Source organism: Panthera pardus, unplaced genomic scaffold (assembly GCF_024362965.1).
Source record: "Panthera pardus isolate Hobbes unplaced genomic scaffold, ASM2436296v1 HiC_scaffold_3, whole genome shotgun sequence".
NCBI lineage: Eukaryota > Metazoa > Chordata > Mammalia > Carnivora > Felidae > Panthera > Panthera pardus.
In genome coordinates this window covers 58,193,339-58,208,482 of record NW_026526876.1, presented here as the reverse complement: position 1 = coordinate 58,208,482, position 15,144 = coordinate 58,193,339, and the positions used below count along the sequence as shown (strand labels likewise).

Sequence of the window (15,144 nt, the reverse complement as noted above, 5' to 3'; positions counted from 1 at the left end):
AAAAGAATTATGGATGAAAGAAATAATATAGCCGCTGAACTTATAAATTAAGAGGAAAACAAAGATTACTGGTGGCTGTAAAACTCCTAGTAATGATTTTGAAAAGCCATAGTACTTAGGAAGATTATCTTGCCTAAAGACAGATGAGGAGCATAGAAATGAGGTAGTCCTTTCCAGATGCTCCTGCTCGAACTCAGTGGCCATGTTTTTTACATCTTTAGATGAAGCTGAAGAGTTCACATGGCATCCACATCATTAGGCTTAGAGCAGATGGAGAATCACAGTTAAGCAGGGGGTCCTGCCCCACCCCAGCCCATTTCCCAAACTCCATGCCTCAAACATGTGTATTTTCCAGATGAGGAGGAGGAGGAGGAGAACCTAGATGATCAGGATGAGCAAGGCAATCTGAAAGGCTTTATCAATGATGATGACGATGAAGATGAAGGGGAGGAGGATGAGGGTAGTGACTCTGGTGATTCAGAAGATGATGTTGGCCACAAGAAGAGAAAACGCAGTGAGTAGTCTCTCCTCAGTCAGGTGAGGCTGGGGTGGAAGTTACAGTGGACAAGGGGCCTCTCCATCACCATGGGTAACACTTTGTTTTCTCCAGCATCTTTTGACGACCGCCTGGAGGATGATGATTTTGACCTCATTGAGGAGAATTTGGGTGTCAAAGTCAAAAGAGGAGTAAGTGTCATTCTTTGTCCCTGGGGGTGAAGGAAAAAGCTCTTGAAATTCAGTGACTTCTGGGGGACGAGGCACCTCCGGAACAGTGTGGGAAGCATAGAGGATGAGAAAGTTGCTCAGTGTCATTGTGTTGCGGAGACTAGATTTGCATCCCAGGTCTGGGCGCTTGTTAGAGAAAGACTTGTCAGGGTTTGAAGGGTGGGCCTTGGTGCTGAAAGAGCATGTCTTAGTGTGTTCTTTGTCATCTCCCTTGGTCAGCAGAACTGTGGTGGGGAAAATGGGAGTGAGACTAGAGAGCAGGCACCCTGAGGCCGGTCCTCTCAGACCCTGTTGAGACAGGTTTTTTCCACCCCTAGCAAAAATACCGACGTGTCAAAAAAATGTCAGATGACGAGGATGACGACGAGGAGGAATATGGCAAAGAGGAACATGAAAAAGAGGCTATTGCCGAGGAAATCTTCCAGGATGGGGAAGGGGAAGAAGGGCAGGAGGCTGTGGAGGCCCCCATGGCTCCTCCAGAGGAGGAGGAAGAAGATGATGAGGAATCAGGTATGTGGCATCAGGCAAGAAAGCCAGTGTTTGGGTGGGTGTTGGGATTTCCTAGCCCTTAGGAGCAGAATGGGAAACCATTCTTCACCTGCGGGCCCCCAACATTTGACAGAAGTTCGTTTTTAGGAGCCTCCCTACTCTTCTCACTGGCCACTCACATAGTAGGAACTAAAGCCATTCAGTCCTGGCTCATCCCTTGCCTCTGAGCACTAATCCCTTCCTTCCCTACCCAGACATCGATGACTTCATTGTGGATGATGACGGACAGCCTCTGAAAAAACCTAAGTGGCGGAAAAAGCTTCCTGGATACACAGATGCGTGAGTCGGGGCTGGTACAGGGTGGTGATATGGGCGCCTGAGTAGACCCCATCAGGAAGGAGGAAATCAGAGGCTTCTGCCAAAAATGGGACATCCCATCTCTCAACCATTTTGCTTCCTAACTCAACTAACCTTTACTGGGCAGGAATTTCAGACTGCTCCTAGAAGCCCTGAGAACTGTCTATATTAATAGAGCCACTGTGGGATTAGGAGCCACACGTGTGTAGGCTTCCATCAGCCTCCCTCTTCACCTGAAGCTCCACGTCTATTCATTTATGTATTGGCATTCTGAGTCTAATTTTGTCGGAAGAAAGCTTTTGCTTTGAGGGAATACTGTAATACCTTAGCAGAAGATGGACCCACTGAGCAGAATATGGATCTATCTGCCCTGTTGGGTTTGACCCCAGAGACTGGCACATACCAGCAATGGGCTTTTTATCTTTCATAAGTAATAGTTTTCCCAGAAACCTCCCCCAACTGAGCCTTTATTTCCAAAGCGAACATGCTTGCTTGCTTGCTTATTTATTTATTTATTTATTTATTTAAAATAGAGCAGACCCATTTTTTTCTTTTTGAGAGAGAGCGTGTGTGTGCGTGCACGTGCATGTGCAAGTGGGTGAGGGGCAGAGAGAATCTTAAGCAGGCTCCATGCCCATCATGGAGCCCAGCACGGGGCTCAGTCTCACCACCATGATACCATGACCTGAGCTGAAATCAAGAGTCTGATGCTTAACCAACTGAGCCACCCAGGTGCCCCTACTTTTTAAATTTACCTCTCTCTTAACCTTCTCAATTTCCTTTGGGGCAAGTAAAGGGTCTGTGCTGGGGCTGCATTTCTCCTCTCATCAGAACCTGGGCCAAACCGTCTTGCTCTCACCCACAGGGCCCTACAGGAAGCCCAGGAGATTTTTGGTGTGGACTTTGACTATGATGAGTTTGAGAAATACAATGAGTATGACGAAGAACTGGAGGAAGAGTATGAGTATGAGGATGATGAGGCCGAGGGTGAGATCCGAGTGCGCCCCAAGAAGACCACCAAGAAACGTGTGAGCCGCAGGAGCATCTTTGAGATGTATGAGCCCAGCGAGCTAGAAAGCAGCCACCTCACAGATCAGGACAATGAAATCCGAGCCACTGACCTGCCTGAGAGGTTCCAGGTAAGAAAGCATCAGCTTCTGTCCTTCTGCCAATGTGTCATCACCTGCCCTGAGCCTCTTTGCTTCAAGGGTTGTATCAGAGGAACAATCTAGCAACAATCTGGTATCGAATATATATAGAAAGTTGGCTTTTGAACTCCATCTGACCAGGTAGTGCAGGGAGTCCCGGTCTTAGAGAAGGCTCTTCTGCTGCTTATGGCACTTGAAATGGCACTCTTTCTTTAGCAAATACACAAAGTATGTCCACTTTGTGCCAGGACAGTGCTCTTCTGGGTGCTGGAATGTGTCTGTGGAGCACACATTTCTTTCCAGAAGCAGTGTATGTGTTACCCTACAGGGGTTACAGGATAAAGTCAGTCTCACTATTGTCTTATCCTGTGCAGCTCCGCTCCATCCCAGTTAAGGGGGCTGAAGATGACGAACTAGAAGAGGAAGCTGACTGGATCTACAGGAATGCCTTTGCCACACCAACCATTTCTCTTCAGGTACCCAAAAAAAGATCCTTATGTTTGACATGAACCAGAAGCCACTTCAAGATGAAGACCTGCTCCTACCATGCCCCAAACATCTATATGTGCCTAGTACAGAACAAGTATGGGTGTGTACAGGTGTATGAGAGATTTTTCTAGAACTCTTCTGACGGAGTTCTCTTTTGACATGGAGTAGTTTCGTGTATGGTAAAACAAAGCAAGTAATGGTGTTATTGCTGTTTCTTTTTTTTTCTGGCTCCAGGAAAGCTGTGATTACCTAGACCGAGGGCAGCCAACCAGCAGCTTCAGTCGTAAAGGGCCCAGCACAATTCAGAAGATTAAAGAAGCTTTGGGTTTCATGCGAAATCAACACTTTGAGGTAGCACCTCAAGCTATCATGGTCCCTTGGTTAGAAATTCAGCTAGGGGATGAGGGAAAAGGTAGCGCCCTGTGAGATGAGGAGTCCCCTTCTGTCTTCAGGCATGGTCCCTTGGCTCAAGAGTGTGCGAACCAAAGGAGACTCTGGTAACCAGGAGAACACTTGTTCTACCTGTCTGCAGCGTTATCTTCCCCCGTGGGGGAGAGCACATGCCCTGGATGAGCCTGTGGGGGAGTCCAAGCTTCTGACTGTTGAATTTCCTGGAGCTGTTTACCCCTCTAGCAAAGGAGCTCCTTACAGATCTCTCCACTCTGGTTGACTGCAGTCTCCTTGCCACCCTAGGTGCCTTTTATTGCTTTCTACCGTAAGGAGTATGTGGAGCCTGAGTTGCACATCAATGACCTATGGAGGGTGTGGCAGTGGGATGAAAAGGTACGATGGATCCATGCTCCTAAGGGGCTGAGGTGTGGCTTGGGCACCACTACTACCAAAGTCCAAGCCTCCTGTACATATCAGGTGGCTACCCTTCCCGGGGTCGCCTGGTAAGAAACAGAGCAGCCTTGAGTCTCCAAAGCTGAACACCAGCCCTTAGTCGTGCCCTGTCCTATCCTAGTGGACCCAACTGAGGATCCGCAAAGAGAACCTAACACGGCTGTTTGAGAAGATGCAAGCTTATCAGTACGAGCAGATCTCTGCTGATCCTGACAAACCCCTGGCTGATGGCATCCGGGCTCTAGATACCACCGACATGGAGAGGTAAAGTATGCAAGGTTTATTCCATTACAGGGTGCCCTCAGACCAAAGGCCCCCAGGGAGCAGTGTAACCTACAGAATCCTCAGCACAGGGCCCATCCCTTAGAAACCCAACTTGTCACCACACCAAAAGTGATCTCTCTGGCAAACAAATTCATCTTAGTTACCTATATGGGTATAAAAGGTGAAAAGGATAAGATACTCACGTTTGCTGATCTGAAAATTCCCTGTACATAAGGGTATGTGGAAAACCAAATTATAACCAGAAAGGAGCTTGGTGAGCCTGGAATCGGTGGAGTGCCGGAAGGGTGCAGATGACTTTAGTGGCCAGTGTCATGAGCTGGTGGGGGAGGGACAGACCATCTCAAGAACTCTGAACTTTGCTAGAGACGTGGTACTTCATCTGTCTCTCCCTTTTCATCTCCATTTCTGACAACCACCAACCACCATTTGTTTGACATATTCCTTCTTTAAGATACCTTGCTCTCAAGGAAGTCACCGTCTGGGGTTGTTGTGTGTCTCTAATAATTGAAGAATACAGACACCTATCCTAGTTGGGACCTTCCCTCCTGGGAATTGGACCTGTTGTAGCAGAACTGGGGTGTACCCTTAGTGACAGTTGAGGTCTTACATCCCTTTTCCTCCAGGCTTAAGGATGTCCAGTCAATGGATGAGCTGAAAGATGTCTACAACCATTTCTTGCTATATTATGGTCGTGATATCCCCAAGATGCAGAATGCTGCCAAAGCCAGCCGCAAGAAGCTGAAGCGTGTGAGGGAAGAGGGAGATGAGGAAGGTGAGTGCTGGAACAGAAAACCCAGGAGGCTTGATGGCCACTCCATCCCCAAGGATGCCCTTGGCTGAGTGCCCTTTGGGGCTTCCCTGCATGTGGCAGCTCCTTGGGAGTGACTGGAAACTAGAGCACTGACTCATGTTTTCTTCCCAGGTGAGGGTGAAGAGGCAGAAGACGAGGAGCAGAGGGGCCCAGAGCTCAAGCAGGCCTCCCGCCGAGACATGTACACCATTTGCCAGAGTGCTGGCCTAGGTAAAAGCTAGCTGTGTTGTGTCCTGGGCGTTCCAGCCTTGAGCAAGGGGAGTTCCCAGATGGTCACTGGTGGGCAGGAAGAGGACTTTTTTGAGCGAATCACTAATCCAGTTGTGAACACTGGCCCCCCCAGCACCCACGCCCACCCACAGTAATGGTCTAGCCTCTCCCTAATTTCCCAGAGGAATGGGAAGCTCATATAATCAGAGGGACAGAGTTCATCCTAGCCTTGAGAAGTTCTTTATTAAACTGTAGTTTCCACCTTAGTTCTGAGCCCAGGAGTCACAGAAAATTACTGTTTTTCTGGGTTATAACAGCCTGTCAGGTGTTTAAAGACAGGTTTTTTTGGTTTTTGTTTTTTTTTTTACTATTCTTTGTAAACTTCCTGGTGCTGCTTATTCATGACCCTCTTAAAGTCTAGCGCCCAGAATAGCTGCTCTGGACTGGGAGACCAAAGAGATTTGTCAGCCCAGCAATTGCCTTACCTTTCACACTCCTGTTTGCTTTAGATGGCCTGGCCAAAAAGTTTGGACTGACTCCTGAACAATTTGGGGAAAACCTGCGGGACAGCTACCAGCGGCACGAGACAGAGCAGTTCCCTGCAGAGCCTTTGGAGCTGGCCAAGGATTATGTTTGCAGGTAGGCTTGTGGCACGTGGCTGGCAGGAGGAGGGGCCCGCGGGCAAAGACACTGTCATCCTGCAGCTGCCGCATTTTCCCCACAGCCAGTTCCCTACGCCTGAAGCTGTGCTGGAAGGTGCCCGCTACATGGTAGCCCTGCAGATTGCCCGAGAGCCCCTCGTCCGACAGGTGCTGAGGCAGACCTTCCAGGAGAGAGCCAAGCTAAATATAACCCCCACCAAGAAAGGTAGAAAGGTGAGCTGGGTGAAGGGCTTTGATCCAACACGTGGCCCAGCTCTGTGTTCGACTGAACTGAGTTTCTCGCTTTCATGCTCAGCTGAGCTATCTGCTGGCAAGCAGAGAGGCAGTCTTTTCTCCCAGGGTCAAGCCCCGCCTGTCGGTAAGCTGACGATTCCTCTTAATGTGTACAGGATGTGGATGAGGCCCACTATGCTTACTCCTTCAAGTACTTAAAGAACAAGCCTGTTAAGGAACTGAGAGATGACCAGTTCCTCAAGATCTGCTTGGCTGAAGATGAAGGGCTGCTCACCATTGACATCAGCATAGATATGAAGGGGGTAGAAGGGTAAGCAAAGCTCTGGGGTGGGAGCTCTTTCTGGGAGGGCTTGATGAAGGGTCAGCTGGGTGGAGGGGTCCCTCAGGAATGTGAACCACAGTTTGAGAGGTGAGCAGGCCATTGTCCCTGGTTCACAGTGTTTGTGGACATTTCAGTGTCATCTTTCCTCCATCCCCGACCCTGCAGTGTTGTTTCTCCTCAGCTACGGCAACGACCAGACCTATTTCGAAGAGATCAAACAGTTTTACTACCGAGATGAGTTCAGCCACCAGGTGCAGGAGTGGAACCGGCAGCGCACCATGGCCATCGAGCGAGCCTTGCAGCAGTTCCTCTATGTGCAGATGGCCAAAGAGCTCAAGAACAAGCTGCTGGCCGAAGCCAAAGAATATGTCATAAAGGTTAAGACTCACGGTGTTTAGGCCTGTGATTTCCCCAAACTAGAGCTGAGAGTGAAAGAACTCCTTACAAGTAGTCTTCTAGCAAACAAGCCATGGGTCACTTCAAGACCCCCCCGTTTGAGGAGATTCTTGGCTTCCCACCCCCAGCCCAAACACTCTTTGTTTATATTGCTGTTCTCTGTATACTCTCCTGTTTCCACAATTAAGGTATGCCTTCACACTGTAAGCCTGCAAAGGGCTAGGAACACGTGCACACGTCAACGCAGCCTGTGCACATGTGTACCCACATCTGTTCCCTTGCACACTCGGTGAGCCTGTTGGCCATAGTGTCTGGTGTGTCTCCTCCCCAGGCCTGTAGTCGGAAACTCTACAACTGGTTGAGGGTGGCACCCTACCGGCCAGATCAACAGGTAGAGGAAGATGATGACTTTATGGATGAGAACCAAGGGAAGGGCATCCGCGTCCTAGGCATTGCTTTCTCCTCTGCCAGGTAACTGCCTGTTTGTGCCTGCCCAGCCTCACCCCTTACCTGTCTTCCTAATTTCATTCTACTCTTACTTACATCTTCTTATTTCTGATTGTTGCACTACTCTTGTCTGGTCGGCAGAGATCACCCTGTGTTCTGCGCCCTGGTCAACGGTGAAGGAGAAGTGACAGACTTCCTTCGACTGCCCCATTTTACCAAACGGCGAACTGCATGGAGAGAGGAAGAACGGGAAAAGAAGGCAAGTGGCTAGGATAGGGCAACCAAGTGTACATCTTAAGTGCGTTTTACAATTCTGTGGGGGTATGTGTTTATGGTCTACACGACATCCTTTGCAAGACCCTGATTGATCTCCACGTGCTTGCTGAATACTGGAGTCCTGGGATAAGTCTCAACTTCCATAAGCAGTAGATGGCACTCACGTTCTGGTGCAGAATTTACTTCTGGCTGGAGGCCAATTCCTAGGTCTTGTGTTCTTCTGGAAGCTGCCATTATAGCCTCTGTTCTTCCCAGCATCTGGGTCATCCTGTTCCAGTAGCTGAAAGCCAGTGAGGCATTAAGCCAACCTTTTGCCTGCTTTAGCCTTTCAGTGTTTCTTCCAAGGAAGGAGGAATTTGAATTCATCTCATGTATATGCTTCTGATTTTCTTAACCTAATGGTATCTTTCAATTTTGCGAGAGACCTGCATTCTAGAGTAATTTTTCGCAACCATTTTTTAAAAAGAAACATCGGGGCGCCTGGGCGGCTCAGTTGGTTGAGCGTCTGACTCTTGATTTCAGCTTAGGTCATGATCCCAGGGTCATGGGGTTGGGCTGCCCACTGAGCATGGAACTTGCTTAAGATTTTAAGACCCATTCTTTCTCTCTCTCCCTCTCTCTCATCTCTCCCATCTCTCCCACTCATGCTCTCAAAAAAAAAAAAAAAAACCCAAAAAAAAACAATTAAAATAGAAAAAGAAAACAAGGAATTGAGATTAGAATAGTCCTGATAGCTAAGCAGTGGTTTATGGTAGAAAAAACCCAAGTATGTTTACACCTGGCTGGCTCAGTCAGAGAAGCATGTGACTCTTGATCTTGGGGTTGTGAGTTTAAGCCACACATTGGGTGTAGAGATTACTAATTAGAAAGGAAGACCCAATGTGTTTAGACCATCACGACCAAGTATGAGCCAGAAGTATAGTAATTGTAGGAAACGTTAGCAGATACATAATATTCAAACCAGAGGTCTTAGTCTCCTTGTTTTGTGCACTAGACCGTGTCTATGCATTATGGAGTTTATTGTTCTCTGGTCTTACAAGGTCTTGTGCTACTTAGGGAGAGAGAACTGTTAGAAATCTCCCTGTCTTCAAAGCCATTCAGTTCCAATTTTATTTCAATCCAGGCTCAAGACATTGAAACCCTAAAGAAATTTCTTCTGAATAAAAAGCCTCATGTGGTGACAGTTGCAGGAGAAAACAGGTAGGGGCTCCAGGGGAACTCCAGGGACTAGACCTGGCTTAAATTCATTCATTCCTTCTTGTTGAACCTGGCATATGCCTCTAACAGAGCAATAAGCATGTAGACCCTTGGTAAATTTCCCATCCCCGGGGTGGTGGCGGGGAGGGGGGTGGGTATCTCTTTGTCTTCAAAGCCCCTTCCTCCCCCATCCCCACCCCCACTTCCACCTCAGCCATGAGTCTGTCTATCCCTGAGAAACTTCAGAAAGAGCCCTGACCAACACCCCTCATCCCTCCAGGGACGCCCAGATGTTAATTGAAGATGTGAAGCGCATTGTGCATGAGCTGGACCAGGGCCAACAACTGTCCTCTATTGGGGTGGAGCTGGTTGACAATGAGTTGGCCATTCTCTACATGAATAGCAAGAAATCGGAGGTAATGCTGGAACCCCATTCTTAAGACCTGCACAAGCAAGAGCTGTCAATCCCTAGGAGATTTACTAGGAAAACGAAGGTTATCGAGGGCACAGGACTGCACTTGTTCAGTTACCCGTGTGCAGTTGCTTCATTTTGCCAGTCATGCTTCGGAGTGGGAGCCCTGCAAATTAAATTGGTCCCAGGAAAAAGGGGTCCCAGAGGAGACAAGAAAGTGACTTAAAGCCAGAACGGTTTGAATCTCCTTTTGCTCTCGGAACGGAGGGGACTTAATGGTCCTGCTGGTCCTTGTTTGACTCTAGGCAGAGTTCCGGGATTATCCTCCAGTGCTGAGACAGGCCGTCTCCCTGGCCCGGCGCATCCAGGACCCTCTGATTGAATTTGCCCAGGTGTGCAGCTCTGATGAAGACATCCTGTGTCTCAAGTTTCATCCCTTGCAAGTGAGTATGATTCAACAGGCAGGCTTAGCGGGCAGAAGGGCACAGTAACCTTATCCTTGTCTGCTGTTTATCGGCAGGAGCATGTGGTGAAAGAGGAGCTGCTCAATGCCTTATACTGTGAATTTATCAACCGAGTCAATGAGGTTGGGGTCGATGTCAACCGTGCCATCGCCCACCCATATAGCCAGGCCTTAATCCAGTACGTCTGTGGTCTGGGACCTCGAAAAGGGACCCATCTCCTAAAGGTAAGATTGGGTTGAATGAGAAAGTAAGAAAAGTTCTATTTCACTGAGTCTTTACAATTGCCAGTATAATTTTGAGGTCAGAGGTCAGAGAAGTAGAGACTGGTATAAGAGTCATCCAGCTAGTAAGAGTCCAAGTCAGACTTCAGACCCAAGTGGCCACAGCTACTATGTGTACTACTGTACTTCATTACTATAGTGGCTCATGGAAAAGATAGCCATAAACTAGGATTTAAAATGCATGGAAGAAGGGACGCCTGGGTGGCTCAGTCAGTTAAGCGTCAGACTTTGGCTCATGTTATGATCTCATCCATGAGTTCGAGCCCCGCGTGGGGCTCTGTGCTGACACCTCAGAGCCTGGAGCCTGCTTTGGATTCTGTGTCTCCCTCTCTCTCCTCTCTGTTCCTCTCCCACTTGTACTCTGTCTGTCTGTCTGTCTCTGTCTCTCTCTCTCTCTCTCAAAACTAAAGACAATGGGGCGCCTGGGTGGCGCAGTCGGTTAAGCGTCCAACTTCAGCCAGGTCACGATCTCGCGGTCCGTGAGTTCGAGCCCCGCGTCAGGCTCTGGGCTGATGGCTCGGAGCCTGGAGCCTGTTTCCGATTCTGTGTCTCCCTCTCTCTCTGACCCTCCCCCGTTCATGCTCTGTCTCTCTCTGTCCCAAAAATAAATAAAAAACGTTGAAAAAAAAAATTTAAAAAAAAAAAAACTAAAGACAAAAAAAAATTTTTTAGCGGGGGGCACCTGGGTGGCTCAGTCAGTTTAGCTTCAGACTTCGGCTCAGGTCATGATCTCTTGGTCTGTAAGTTCGAGCCCCACGTCGGGCTCTGTGCTGACAGCTCAGAGCCTGGAGCCTGCTTCGGATTCTGTGTCTCCCTCTCTCTCTAACCCTCCCCCATCCATGCTCTGTCTTTCTCTGTCTCAAAAATAAAATAAAACGTTAAAAAAAAAATTTTTTTTTTTTTAAATGGATGGAAGGAGGGGTACATGGGTGGCTCAGTTGGTTGAGCGTCTCTTGATTTCGGCTCGGGTTATGATCTCAGTTTGTGGGATTAAGCCCTGCGTGGGGCTCTGCACTGACAGCAAGGAGCCTGCTTGGGATTTTCTCTCCCTGTCTCTTTGCCCCTCCCCTGTTCCCATGCATGTGTGCACATGTGTGCGCGCGCTCTCTCTCTCTCTCTCTCTCTCCCTCCCTCCCTCCCTCCCTCCCTCTCCCTCTCCCTCTCCCTCTCTCCCTCTCTCTCTGTCTCTCTCTCAAAATGAATTTTTAAAAAAGCTTCAAAAAAATAATATGGGTGAAAGCAAGCATGCCAGACGCAAAGCTCAGGATAGTGGTTTATTCCAGTGGGTAGAAAAAGGATTTCCGTCAAGTTAATGGAGGATTTAAGGAACTTCGGAAGTACTGGTAACGTCCTTTTTCTTAAGAAGAGTGAAAGGTACTTGGGTGTATGTTTTATCATTAACTTTTAACTTACATACTAGTTCTATATTAGGTGTAATGTAGTTCACTAAAATAATTTTTTTTTTTAAGTAGCAGACAGTACGGTATAGTGCTCAGTTAGATATTGAGGCATGGAGACAAAGGGTTTCCCAGAAACCTGAAAGCCCACACCTCTCTCCTAGATCCTGAAGCAGAACAACACCAGGCTGGAGAGTCGGACCCAGCTGGTCACCATGTGCCACATGGGTCCCAAAGTCTTCATGAATTGTGCTGGCTTCCTCAAGATCGACACGGCCTCCCTGGGGGACAGGTGATGCCCTCTTCCTGGGTGGGCCAGGCAGAATTCCCTTGGGCTTTGCTTTGGGGATTCAGGGGATTAGGGCTGTCAAAGGGCCCAAGGTATTTGAATAAGGAAATATTTTAAAGCAAAGGTGAGCAACCCTTTATTAAGTCAAGAGCATCTGACCTATGGAAAAGATCGGTTCAATTATGTGAAGCTTTTTTTGTATGAGGAAAACATAAAAAGAACCAACTTATTTTATAAATTAAGGACAGAAAACATACAAGATTTCATTCAGTAAACACAAACATGTTCTGTTATTATGATTTGCCGTGGCTAGATAAGGGTGGGGCTAGCAGGGGCAATGGAAAAGGAGTGTGGGGGTATGAGGAGATAAGGAAGGGGGATAGAGATTCAGTATGTTTTCAGATGATGTTATTGAGAGAAAGTTCTATTCACTTGGACTTTGGACTTCACTATTGACCTCTTCCTCTCCAGAAGTTATCAACTCAGTCTTTGGAGGATCTTTTCCACGGGCACATAGCTCCTCATTCAGTAATGGAAATCAGTGGGGAAATAGGCTTCAAGTTCTAAAACTTCATTTTCCACCCAGCTTTGCTGTAACACTCCACGAATAACATAGGTCCATGTGAGTGCACGGGCAAGACCAGCCTGGGAAGGCTTTATGGGGGAAAATAGCTGTCAGCAAATTGTCAGAGGTCTTTTCCCCCTTCTTGTTTTATCTTATTATATAAGACTTGTTTAAGTTCATTATATAAAATCCAATGTATAGCAATATTGTGCAGAAAGTGGAAGTCCCCCATAATCCCACCCCCCAGAGATAACTACCATAACAATTTGGTGTGTACTACAACGTTCCTAAATTTTATTTTTGCTATGCATTTACTAACTACCCATTTACTACAAAAATGGGATCATACGGTTCATAGTGTTTTGCAGTGCATTTTTCACGTACCAGTATATTGTGGCCATCTTTCCATGTCAGCACACATAGATCTACCTCATTATTTTTAATGGCTGTATAGTATTCCATTGTATGGAGGTACCCTGATTTATTTAACCAGTTCCCCATTGGTGGACATTTGGGTTGTTACTAGAAGCTTCTTGTTCTATATCCTTGTCCCTTTTCTGCCTTTCATTCAGCACCGACTCATACATTGAAGTTCTTGATGGTTCCCGAGTCCACCCTGAGACCTATGAGTGGGCCAGGAAGATGGCAGTGGATGCTCTGGAATATGATGAATCAGCTGAGGACGCTAACCCCGCAGGAGCCCTCGAAGAGATCTTGGAAAACCCAGAGCGACTCAAGGATCTGGACCTTGATGCCTTTGCAGAAGAACTGGAGAGGCAGGTGGGTGACAGTGTAGAGGCTTGGCACAGAAGTCACCCGCAGTGGCTTAATTGGGAGGAGACTCAGGCAGCAAATCTCCAGAAAACCTCCAATGGTGTTAATGTGGGAGACTTGATTGTCTCTTCTCTCTGCCCAGGCTGCATGTAGCTTTGCATGTATCTGTTTCCCACATTGGGTTTCTGTGAAGCATTTTTATCCGAGAACATTCCATGTTATAACAGAGAAAGTTTGGGGGGGCACTTGGGTGGTTCAGTCAGTTGGGCATCCAACTCTGGATTTTGGCTCAGATCATGATCCCATGGGCGTGGGATTAACGCCCTGCATCAGGCTCCACGCTGAACGCGGAGCCTGCTTGAGATTCTCTCCCTCTGCCCTTCTCCCCTGCTTGTGGGCCTTCTCTCACTTTCTCTAAAAAAATAAAAATGAAAAAATAAATAGAAAGTTTGAGAAAATTCTATGGTAAATCTTGATGGGAAAGAAGAGAAGCCCTGACAGGAGCGGAGCCAACTGTCCTACTCCTTTTGTTGCAAGCCCCCCATGGCTCCAGTTGGGGAGGGTTGCAAGGCTCTTCCTGTTGGGCTTCTTCCCCAGGGCTATGGTGACAAACACATCACCCTGTATGACATCCGGGCGGAGCTGAGCTGTCGGTATAAGGACCTGCGGACAGCCTACCGCTCTCCCAACACAGAGGAAATCTTCAATATGTTAACCAAAGAAACACCAGAGACCTTCTACATTGGTAAACGCTGGGTCTGGTTTTCAGCTGGAGGAGAATTTGTGGGGTGGAAGGGTGCATTTACTGTCTATGTTCAAACCAAGCGATGATTCCAGCAGAGTGAGGCAGGTTTATACTGTAGGTAAAAAAGACCGGGGGAGCTTTTAAGATTATTATTAATATATGCAGCCCTGAACTAGAAGTCAAAACTGAGTTCAGGGACCAATTATGCTTCTTAACCTGCTGCTTCAGGATCTTCAAGGAGTCACTTCTATAGGCATCATGTTCCCCCGTCATCAAATCAGGGGAAGATCTCCTTAAGGATGTGAGGGAAATCAGTAGAGATGCCATAAGCCAGATGTTCTGACACTAAAAGGCCAGTGGGAAGAACACCTCTCCAGTTCTCTTAGCCTGGTCCCCATTCTCTTCTTTCCTTCCCTGTCCTCTCCCTTTCCTGCAGGAAAGCTCATCATCTGCAACGTCACTGGCATTGCCCACAGGCGTCCACAGGGTGAGAGCTATGACCAGGCGATCCGCAACGATGAGACAGGGCTGTGGCAGTGCCCCTTCTGTCAGCAAGACAATTTCCCTGAACTAAGCGAGGTATGTGCTGCACTGTTACTGTGGTCACTGAGTTTCCTCCATTGAATGTCTCTAGAACGGAGTCTAGAATACAGCTATTTTAGATCACACTTTTCCCAAACAAATAAACAGGGACGAGGGCTAGAACACATACAGGTCTAACATGAAGTCCTTCTATATGCTGGTCAGAAACAATCAGTGTGCTTCCTTCTATTATGGCTCAGCCTTTAACCCATGTTTCCTATTTTCTGGGGATCTAACTCAACCAGATTATAGACCTGAGGGCGTGTGTTTCTTACTACAGGGCAGGTACGGTGTTCCTGTACATGCTAGTTGGAAGGAATCTATAGGCTCTCTTGATTTTTTTTTTCCATTTTCCACACGAGAAAGTTTCCAGACTTTACCCAATAAATAAGCTGGTGGGATTTGTCCCAATAATAAAGCCAAGGGGCACCTGGTTCCCTGAAGTGGATTGTTCTGGGGAGACTGGCATATGTATTTCATATGTCCACTAGGTCAGAACAGAATTGGGAGAGATGGGCCTCTGTGGCAGCTAGAGAGACATACAAATAGATTAATATATTTTATATTAATATATAAATTAATAATTTAATTAATAATTAATATTAGGGATTCAAAATCTGTGTTGGTGGGTGGCTTATTCATTGCATTTCAGACCATGTTGCCAGGTGTTATGGCAAGATAAATTGCAGCACCCCAGCAGCTCTTTTCTGAACGTAGATCTCCAGAACCTTAATGACCAAGCT

The 15,144-nt window shown here is 47.4% G+C and overlaps 1 protein-coding gene across 3 annotated transcripts in view; it reads left to right on the top strand.

Moving 5' to 3' along the window:
• The window catches only part of SUPT6H (SPT6 homolog, histone chaperone and transcription elongation factor), a 32,723-nt gene that overhangs the window by 10,237 nt on the left and 7,342 nt on the right, over positions 1-15,144 (top strand). For all 3 annotated transcript variants that reach the window (XM_019423773.2, XM_019423774.2, XM_019423775.2), the window contains exons 3-27: positions 356-514; positions 611-687; positions 1,044-1,236; positions 1,470-1,554; positions 2,438-2,711; positions 3,095-3,196; positions 3,444-3,560; positions 3,903-3,992; positions 4,174-4,316; positions 4,961-5,109; positions 5,260-5,358; positions 5,868-5,997; positions 6,083-6,233; positions 6,410-6,564; positions 6,758-6,953; positions 7,304-7,443; positions 7,561-7,678; positions 8,819-8,895; positions 9,173-9,308; positions 9,610-9,747; positions 9,825-9,992; positions 11,611-11,738; positions 12,873-13,080; positions 13,672-13,819; positions 14,256-14,398. In XM_019423773.2, coding sequence (XP_019279318.1) covers positions 356-514; positions 611-687; positions 1,044-1,236; positions 1,470-1,554; positions 2,438-2,711; positions 3,095-3,196; positions 3,444-3,560; positions 3,903-3,992; positions 4,174-4,316; positions 4,961-5,109; positions 5,260-5,358; positions 5,868-5,997; positions 6,083-6,233; positions 6,410-6,564; positions 6,758-6,953; positions 7,304-7,443; positions 7,561-7,678; positions 8,819-8,895; positions 9,173-9,308; positions 9,610-9,747; positions 9,825-9,992; positions 11,611-11,738; positions 12,873-13,080; positions 13,672-13,819; positions 14,256-14,398 — 3,524 coding nt within the window. The remainder of the gene's footprint in view (positions 1-355; positions 515-610; positions 688-1,043; positions 1,237-1,469; positions 1,555-2,437; positions 2,712-3,094; positions 3,197-3,443; positions 3,561-3,902; positions 3,993-4,173; positions 4,317-4,960; positions 5,110-5,259; positions 5,359-5,867; positions 5,998-6,082; positions 6,234-6,409; positions 6,565-6,757; positions 6,954-7,303; positions 7,444-7,560; positions 7,679-8,818; positions 8,896-9,172; positions 9,309-9,609; positions 9,748-9,824; positions 9,993-11,610; positions 11,739-12,872; positions 13,081-13,671; positions 13,820-14,255; positions 14,399-15,144) is intronic.